This window comes from Phyllostomus hastatus, unplaced genomic scaffold (genome assembly GCF_019186645.2).
Source record: "Phyllostomus hastatus isolate PE091 unplaced genomic scaffold, TTU_PhHast_1.1 phas_contig_86, whole genome shotgun sequence".
NCBI classification, from domain to species: domain Eukaryota; kingdom Metazoa; phylum Chordata; class Mammalia; order Chiroptera; family Phyllostomidae; genus Phyllostomus; species Phyllostomus hastatus.
Genome location: NW_025333977.1, coordinates 42,284,517 through 42,294,356, shown reverse-complemented (window position 1 = coordinate 42,294,356; position 9,840 = coordinate 42,284,517). Strand labels below are relative to the sequence as shown.

The following is a 9,840-nucleotide window of genomic DNA, read 5'->3' as shown; positions in this document are numbered from 1 at the left end:
TGAATGAGTGAGTGAGTGAGTGAAACACAAAGGTTATTTTTTAACCACTTTATTTATGCCATTGCCACTCTTTTCACGGTGTCCTTTGTCTAATCACTCAGGCCCCAGAAGTCCATCTCCAGCTTGACCTTTGTTAACCTTTATCCTCAGGCAAACCCCATTCCTCGGCTATAAATCGCCCCCTTCATTCTTTCCTTAGAAAGAAAGTGGATTATTCAGTCTACTTTCACCACTCATACCACCCCCAAATAGCTTCCTGTATCATAGATTTAACAAATGCCCCGTGAGCACATAATGCATGGAAGCACTGGACAAACCCAGATGTTGGAGAATCCTTTGCCCCACACCCACTGTGGCCACGGATGGTGCATTACACTTTCCATTCCGTCCACGCCACACAGAGCAAATGCCTCACCCCTCCGACTCACTGCCACTGAGACTGGATCAGACGAAACGGCACCGTGAGTTCCCTGGAAGGGCCTTACCTCGAAAAGCTTCTCCCTTCCTGTCACCTGCTACCTCACACTGGTCCCCCACACAGCTTTTAACCCAAATAACTACTTTTCATGTAGAGGCAGCCCCCATCATCCACCTGCTGACTAGCCCATGAGCCCCAGTTGTACACCAAATGCCTGGAGTGCCATTCTCTTGTCTCTACCCTCGGCATCAGTCCCCACCGTTATACCAACAGTGACTGAGACCCCAGTTTCTCCTGAAAGTGTTGCTTAGAAAATAAATTTTTAAATAAGATAAATATCATTTAAATAGCACAAAAGAGTTTAAAACCACCCCTACCTGTGTTATTTCAGTTAATAGTCATGACAACACTTGAGGCTCAGAGAGGTAAATAGCGGGATCACAGGCCACGCAGTCAGCAAAGCGGCAGAGCTGGCCGTCGTGCCCAGGACTCCTGAGTCGAAAATGCCAGAGCCTGTCCAGATGGGCAAAGGGTCCCCTGTTTGGTCCAGGTCTCGGGTTCACAGAAAGCTACTAATTCCATCCTCCGGTGTTAGCTCCGCTAATAGTACGCACAGAGATAAAGAGACACCCCATCAGGATTAGCAGAAGAATATGTCCATTACACATTTCTAAATTTGTGTTTTACTTTTGTAACATTATTTTGGCATTTTGACTTTCCAGTTTACTGAGAATTTCAAACAGTGGAAGTTGCCTGGTCTTCTCTTAGAGCCTTGACAAACGTCTCTGTTTTCTGTTTTTGTTTTGTTTTTTACATGACATCTCTAGAAATGTTGCGAACCTGCTGTCACTTTTCCAACTGCAAATGACATTGGCTGGATTGTCCTTGACTCACACTCAGGTTGTACATATATCTTGTCCTCCTCACCTCCCTGAAAAAAGCATTGTTCACTGACATGTACACCACCAACCCTGATAAACTCAGAGGTCCTCACGTGCCCCGAGCTCAGGGCCTGCAGATCACCAGTGGGAGTGAGGTCTGAGAGTATTTGTCTCTAGAGAAGCAGCTGCTCACATGAGTAATTCTGCCCTGAAAAATTAACTTCTACCAGGGAGGATGCTAGTGAACTCAAATAGGAAAGGGAGGATTTGGATTACTGAAAATCATTATATCCCTAGGCTTTAATTCCTTCATCCATAAAAGGAAGAAAATAACACTGATAAAAATTAATGGAAGGTCATCAAGGGCTTTCCAGAGTTGTAGATATACTTAGAAGATGTTACAGCAAATGTCAGGCTCGGAACTTTAATATCTTCCTTAGTCCTTAACTGGAACAACAGCTGCCCCCCTGCAAGGAGCTGTCAAGTTTTCCATTTGCAGTTGGAATCACACGCCCTCTTATGTACCTTTTCAGTCACTCGCTTGCATCATAACTCGCTGTGCTCCCGTGCAGCCCCTGCTTTATCACCTCTTTGAAGCCAGAGGCAACCAGGCTGCTGGCCCCTGCAGGCTGCATCTTCCCTCCATCCTCACACACGCGGGCACCACAGGAACCACAGAGCAGTGAGCAGTGTCATCCAGCTGTGGATGGCCTCCAGTAGAACCGTCGCCAAAACCTGCTGTGTCCTGAGTGCCTAGGGGTAGCTGCGGACCTTCACCAGCCAACCTGTGTTAACTGCTTTCCATTTTTTCCCTTTCCCTATTTATTAAAGCTTTTCAGAAGCTGATGAGGTTAAATATTTTCTGGAAGAGGAGATAATATAAAGGTTAAAAATTGTTTCTGATGGAATGGTGAAATGATTTGACTACATATCTTTGAGCAAAATAATAATAATAAAGCAATGTGAGCTAGCCCCTGGGGATTTCACTTTTGCTGGATTGGAGGGAAGCATTATGGCTTTAGATGAACAGGTTTTCCTTTTAACGCGTGGAGCACATTGGGGTGAAGTGATGAGAAAGACAGGTGCTAGGCAATGGAATAAACCTGTTATCTGCTTTTTTTAACATAATTCTGTCTATAGAAACACTGTTGTATGAAGCAAAGTGACTATGTTGACATTGAAAAAAAAAGTACTTTGGAAAACAATCTATGTTCACTACCTGGCTCTAAAAGGACTGAACGTTTTATGAAATACCTCTTGCTTCTTTGTGAAAATTACTGGTGGTTTAAGTTGTGTGTGCAGTTTTAAGAAACACAGTTTTTTATGCTGTTGTTTAAGGGAATTCTTAAACACACATTCTCTAAGCAGATGAGACGCTGAGTGCGTCAGGGGAGGAGAAGAGCATCTCACACCTCTCTGGGATGGTGGCTGGGCCAGTGGTCATCTCTTCACGCCTAGAGGCTTCTGGGAGGGCTGGAAAGGTGTGTGGAGCAAGGATTACAAACACTAATTTCTTCAGGCCACATTGTCTCCTCAGTGAGGCAGTGGAGGATTCAAAGGTGAGCAGAGCTATCTCTTTTGCTGCATGTAAAGCTCTGTGCTGTGTATGAGAAACAACCCTGAGTCCTTTTTGGCAAGTATTCCTTAACAGGCCTCACAGATATCTGAAACCAATTCTGACCCACTCTGGTCCTCCGCTGACCACAACGTTACCCGAATGGTGTGGCCCGATTTCCAGACTGCTCACCAGTCCTCAGGCCTATGGGGTGAGTACATGTCCAGAGCTAGGCAGGCATGGTGAATACTGGTGAGCCCAGGAATCATGAGGCTATCTATGCCTTCCCATCTTGAGGAGGAAGTGTTTTTTAAAATTGCTGCACCAAAAAAGCTTTTCTCTTTTCTGTTGTTGCTGATGTAGGCTCAATCTCCTTAAAAATAATTCATTTTTTTATTGTTACCAGTATTTTTAACCATAAAATGAATTTAGAAAATGTAAAAGAACTAATGTGTCCTCAAAAAACTGCTGTGTTTAGAGGTTTTGAACATATAGAGCCTGTGCTGTATAGCTCAAGGGAATGGAATTTAAAAATGCTAAAAAGCGATTAGAATCATTAGCAACAGCAGTTCCGAGTGTCAGGGACTACAAAAGAACAGAATCGTGCCATCTGAGGCTCCTATTCCATTTGTCCAGCCAGCCCCCTTGTGTGCATGGAAAAATGCATCTCTGATACATTCAAGGCTCAAGAGTTGAAGGCAGTGGTTTTCAAAGCCTGGTCCCCAGACCAGCAGCTCAGCATCACTTGGGAACTTGTTACAAGTGCGGATTATCAGGTCTCAACACAGACACTCCGAGGTTAGGGTCCAGCATCTGTGCTCTGAGGAGCCCTCCAAGTGATCCTCGCACAGGCTAAAAACCTGTGGGCCTGCAAACCAGGGGCCTGGTCACCTAGCCAGGGATCATCCTACAAGCAATTCTCCATGGTCTTCCCAAAGCAATAAAAGAAGGGTTGATCACGGGATTCTGCTAACTCTTAAGTCCTCTCAAATCCCTTAGATAGCAATTCAAGAAACCCACTGAGTTTTATTTTAACTCTCTTAAACCAAGGAGGTTGTGTTATGGTGTCAGGTCCTCAATGCCAACTCAGGGAAATGCTTCCCCATGCCCACAAAGATGGGAAAGGCAGTACCTGCTGCGGGAGAAACTCCAGCCCAGGCAAGGCAAGGCAGATAGAAAAAGGAAAACAAACACCCTATTTTCTTACTTACATGATAGGACTGCCATTGCTTTCTGCCTTAAGCATGAAGTGACCTCTCTCTCCTCCTCTTTGTCCCTCTCTCTCTCTCTCTCTCTCTGTCTCTCTCCAAAACTCCAGGACCATCTAAAGGAGGATGATGTGGAATGCATTGTGAATCAGGACGAGCTAGCCATGAGTTACCAGGAGCAATCCACCTTACCCTGCAATCCTCCTGCCAGGCTGGGTCTGGACAAGAAAGCTTCACCCCAGACTCCAAACAAGGAAAATATTTATGAGGGGGACCTTGGCCTAGGAGGCTATGAACTCAAAGTTGAGCAAACTCCGGGTCAATCCCAGGGGAATTAATGACCATGAACAGTGCAAATTAATTACAAGGCATGCAGGGCTCACTGAGGAATACAAGCCAAGATGATGAGGCAGCACGGAAAAGAGACTGGAAAATGTATTAAGGTCGTAAATTGGACAGAATCAAACCCTTGTCATATGTATCCTCTGGTGCCTGAAGAAATGAGAATTTATTATCATTCCTCTATATTATGCAACTGAATTTCAGTTTTGACAGCAGCCATTTTCATTAATGAATCGGGCAGGTGGGGAGGGTGGAGCAGGCGGGAGTCAGGAGCCTCGCTGCTGTGAGGACAAAACACCGTGCTGCCTGCAGGTGTTTCTTCTCTGTGCGCAGCTGCCCAGGCCCTTCATGTACACTCTGGAGTTTATTCCCTTCATTGGTGGAAGTTTAAAAATGAGAAAAAGAGTTTCTGAGCATAAACACATCACTCCTAAACTGAAGGGAATACCCAGTTATTTAGTAAGTGATAAGTTTTGTATTTTTAGGACCTAGACTCCCGCTCGCTCTTAATGACCCCAGGGCTATTTGCAGTGCCCAGCTAAGTGCTTGATACCACTGCTGATTGCCTCACGGAACCCACCACGTGGGGACCCACTGTGCTCACGGGTGTCCTTTTCATGCTGTTTCTCCTATTGAACAAAGGGGCTGGTCACACCTGTGTATACCCTGTGCTAGCGGCAGTCTGCTTTCCAGCTTGGTAGGACCTCATTCACAGGAAGACCGGTTTCTTTTCCCCATGTGATGTGTCACCGGAAGAATGAGCCTCTCTGTCCTTGCTTGCATTTGAGTCACTTCTTGGGTCTTTAGTGAGCCCCTCTGCCTGGTGGGTAATGAGGTTCCACAGCACAGACTGCTCTCCACATGGCAGAAGGCAGCACAGAAGCCCCAACCTGTCCTTAGATTCCGACACTCACAGCTGCTTAGCAGGAGCTCCAGTGAGAAGAATAGGGCTGCTGATGCACGGGCCACACCAAGCAGTAGAGGAGGTAGGTAGCATCGGGACTCCCCTTTGTAAGACATGGCTCCTGACCCATGACAGAGACCAACACAAGAGCCTTTAATTCAGCTGCATGACCTGTGCCTTTGAGCTATAAATATACCTCAAGCCTAGCTTTTCTTCAAATACAGATGTCAACATTAGACTCCAAATAGCTGGTTCCAGGTGCCCAGGCTACTGAGTCTTCTTCAGGGAGGTAAGAATGTTGTCTTCCTCAGGCCCAGAACTTGGAAGTAACATGTGCTTTGCTGACCAGTTGTCAGGCCTTAACCATGAACTATGGTGGAGTCAGACACACTGCTATGCACGTCGATTCTCTTGTTTCCCATACCGTAGAATCCAGGGGCAAAAACTGTTTTATACTCAGCTAAGGATAAATCTGGTTATTCCAGGTAATTGTAGCAAATGGTAAAGCATGAAATTTTCTAATTTGACTTAATCCTAATAAAAGTTTGTTATACAGTATGATTGTTTTGGGCTAATGTTTATTTAAGGCATTTTCCCTGTACTAATTAGCAGTTCTAAGTCCTTACACTTGAAGTAGCGGATGGAGCAGGCCCAGAAAGGCAACAGACGGAGTTGCAGGGATCCTATGACCCAGGAAGAGCCCAGAGAGGATGACAGACCACATCATCCTTCAGTGATGACAGAGCAGAGGGTCATGCCAGGCTGGGAGGAAGTGCCAGGGAAGGGGCAGCCACCTAAAGCAGGGCAGACAGCCGCCTCCTCCGACCGTGGGCAACCAGAACCATGAGGCACTTCCAAAAGAGGGAGGAGATAGTAGAGGGAAAGGAAAGAAAGGCCTGCATAAGAGTTCATCTTATCTCTGACCTTATAATGTGAAAAGAAGAAATGAGAGCTTGGTGTTTTGTTTCTTTCCATTTGTGCAGAGAAAGACACACCAGAGAAAGAGGAAATCCCCCAAACAGACTCACATTAGTGGCAGCAGAAATGAAGAGAGGGGAGAGAAATATGACATACCAGGTGGAAATGAGATGGGTGGGGAGGGGAGACACACAGTCTAAACCCAGCACCAACTCCCTAAGAGGACAGAGCAAAAATAGCCCCCTGTTCCACAGGCAAAGCCCCTTTCCTGCCTAGAAAAAATTCTCTTTCCAGCTAGACATTGTCAACTATTGCCAACAAGGATAATGAGGGGCTGGGCCACTCATTCCAGCTCACTGCAGGTAGGTACTATGAGTTCAAGGAAATTCTGGCCTGCCCGATCTGTAGAACGTATTCCAGTTTCAAGACGTGACTACCAGCCTCCTTCCCTCTGAATCAGCCCAAGACCCAAACAGAGGCTAGTATCCCAGTTAGTAGTTCATAAAACCAACTTCCCCTTTTGCTTCTGTTGTGAGGAATAGTAATTTATAATCTTAAGAAATGTTCTGTGCTTTGATTAGCAGCATCAGGACTGTGAAATTCAAACTTATTATTTAACATCAGTTTCTCATAAATAATAAAGTCAAAGGGGCTTTATTCAAACTACTAACACTTCCACTAATTATTAGAGCTTTAAACAGGACTCTAATTAACTGACTTCCTTAAGCTTCTTACCATGTGTACATCATACACATTCATACATGTGCACGAGCACAGTTCCACTGGTGGTCAGGGTCCCCGCTGGAGTTTCTGTGCTGCGCCCCTGTCACTTGATGCATGTCTGAGCAAGTCTGAAGCCTGGTGGCAAGTGCCATCAGGTCTTTATTCATGCAGTTTCTAGACTATTTTTGGAGGGCCACCTAATATAAAACAAAGCTGAAAATGTAAATACCCTTTGACCCACCAACTTCTTCTGCAGAACTTTTATTCTAGACATTTGAGAATATTATGCATATAAACAGTATTTATTAAAACAACTGAATTGCCATATCCTGGTTAAATAAAATGGAGCAACCATATTATGGAATAGCATCATATGTACTGATATGGAATAATCTCTAAATATGCTGTTAAATAAAAATAGCGAGATGCAGAACAAAGCGGATGGTATGCTACCATCCTAGAAGATTGAAAAAGAAAGTGTTAGTATAATTGCCTCTGAAGAACTAAGGAGAGACTTAACTTTTCACTTTTGTACCCTTTGGGGTTTGTATCATGTAGATGCATTATTTATTCAAAAACAAATTAAATAATAGTTATAAGATTCCTGTGAAATAACTCATCGAATTAATGAGCTACAACAGGAAATGGAGTAAAACTGGGAAACTTGTTCTTTTTCACCATGATCTTTGAGACTTTGGGAATGCAAAGTGTAGCACCAATAACACCAATAGCTTCTGGGTGAATTCATTTCCATCATTCACACATTAACACAAACTATCTGAAATGTTTTTGACATTTAAAGACAAATATGACTCAGTCTTATCCATTGAATACTTAATAGAAGACAGCTAAGAAACAATTGATTCCTTATAAGATACCAAAACATATGATAAAGCTATAGTAATCAAAACAGTGTGGAATTGACCAAGAAATAAGCAAATAGATCAAGCAAATCTACTACAAAGTACAGAAACAATTTCATGAATATATTTAAAAAATAGATCATAAAAATGTCATTTCAATTTGGATATGAGGATAAAGGGATTATTATTTAATAAATAATGTGCAACAATTGACTTACAATTTGGGAAAAGAAAGATTCGATAATACCCTCTAACATACACAAAACTAAATTCCAAGTAATTTAAACAACTAAATGGAAAACATAAAACTATACGATAACAAAAAAATGAAATATGTGAATAGCCAGGACATATGAACACTCTTCCTGAGAATGACACAAATTACAAAGAATGATAAATTTCACTGCACAAAAATATGAAATTTTTGTGACTAAATACAAAATATGGAAAAGGTTTAAATGGAGAGAAAATATGTACACATATATTTTATTGATATATGTATGTATATGTGTATCAAACTAAGGATTATTCTTCAAAATACACAAAGAACTCCTACCAATGCATGAGAGTAGAACATAAAACTACCAAATACAAAAATATATCAAGAATATATAGAAGCAAAGATATATATACACATTTTATCCAGACTTCTATTTTCAGACATTTCTGTAGAAATGAAATACTTGGCATTTATGCCTAAGGAGGCATATAAAATGATATTCATTGTGGCACTATTCTTGCAAAATATTGGAGGAAAAAATATCCATCCATAGCAGAAGAGTAACTAAACTACAACACACCTATATTGGGAAATTCTCCACAGCAATTACACTCTGTGTAGAGATGGGTCTACATGTATGTACTCACATGGAAGTATTTCCAACATAAATTGTTAGAATAGCCTGAATGATCCACAGCAGACTGGTAACCAAAAAGGGATGACTGGATCAGGAGAGCCTTTGGTTTATGCACATTGTTTTTAATTTTACAGTGATGCCGTGTTCCTGTATGGTCGATTCTGAGCATGGCTCTGGGGGAGGGGGAAAATACATGGCTAAGGAAGGCCTCAAGGAATCAATTACATTTGAATGAGGTCTTGAAAGGCTTTAGTTAATAGATAACTGATGTTTATCAGATGGCTATGAGGCTAAATCTTGATGTAAGTACTTGTAAGATTAGCAAAGAAACATTCAGGTACATTTGTTATTCAGAGCAGGGTACCTGTTAGACTAAGTAAGGGGAAGGTTGCAAGGAGGAAGAAGCTTACCCATGGAAGGTTCCAGATACCTCCCAAATATCTCCCATCAATCTGTCATTCACTCAGTTTGACAAATATTTATTAAACCCTTGCAATGTGCTGCTGATAATCCAGGTTAGACAGTGCCATTATCAACATCACTAATGGGAAAACTAAGATGGGATGGATTAGCAACAATAGAGTTCAGTAAGCACATTAATTTGGAACCATCTTTGCCCATCTCATCACTTCATCAACAGATTGATTAGTCTTGGGAATGAGTGGGGAGGAGCAGGGAGGCCCAGCAAGCCAGCTTGCAGGGGAGGGAGGGGAAGGGAAGGGAACAGAAGGGACGGAACCATCTAAACTACAGCACATAGCAGACCTCACAAGTGAGGGGGCTACATGGCAGGTCTGACCAGCTAAGTGAACTGGAAGTAACCACACAGGATGGTCTGATTTTAAATTCCTAACTGGGCAGGTCATGGTGGGTAGTCCCAGGCCTGTAGCTTCCTTACCAAAGGTCAATCCTTACCTCAAGTGGACCTATCTGTTGTCCTTATGCATCTAGGACAACACACCTCTGAAATGTCAAAGAAATTTTATTTTTCCAAACCCATCAGAGGCACAACCACAGGCACCAGGGCACAAAAACATGAAACTCCTCATTTTTATCTTATTGCCTGTATAGCATCTCTATTTACCAAACATGTGAGGATTCTTATATCACAATTTTGTGACCAAGTATCTAGATTCCAGACCCTTCTGCAATCTGAACTCTGACTCTGCTC

The 9,840-nt window shown here is 42.8% G+C and overlaps 1 protein-coding gene across 1 annotated transcript in view; it reads left to right on the top strand.

Annotated features, from left to right (window-relative positions):
* SLC9A9 (solute carrier family 9 member A9) overlaps window positions 1–5,866 on the top strand; it is a 528,656-nt gene extending 522,790 nt beyond the window's left edge. The window contains exons 15-16 of the mRNA XM_045851938.1: window positions 2,960–3,065; window positions 4,173–5,866. Coding sequence (XP_045707894.1) covers window positions 2,960–3,065; window positions 4,173–4,400 — 334 coding nt within the window. The 3' untranslated portion in view covers window positions 4,401–5,866. The remainder of the gene's footprint in view (window positions 1–2,959; window positions 3,066–4,172) is intronic.
* Window positions 5,867–9,840: the final 3,974 nt, after the last annotated feature.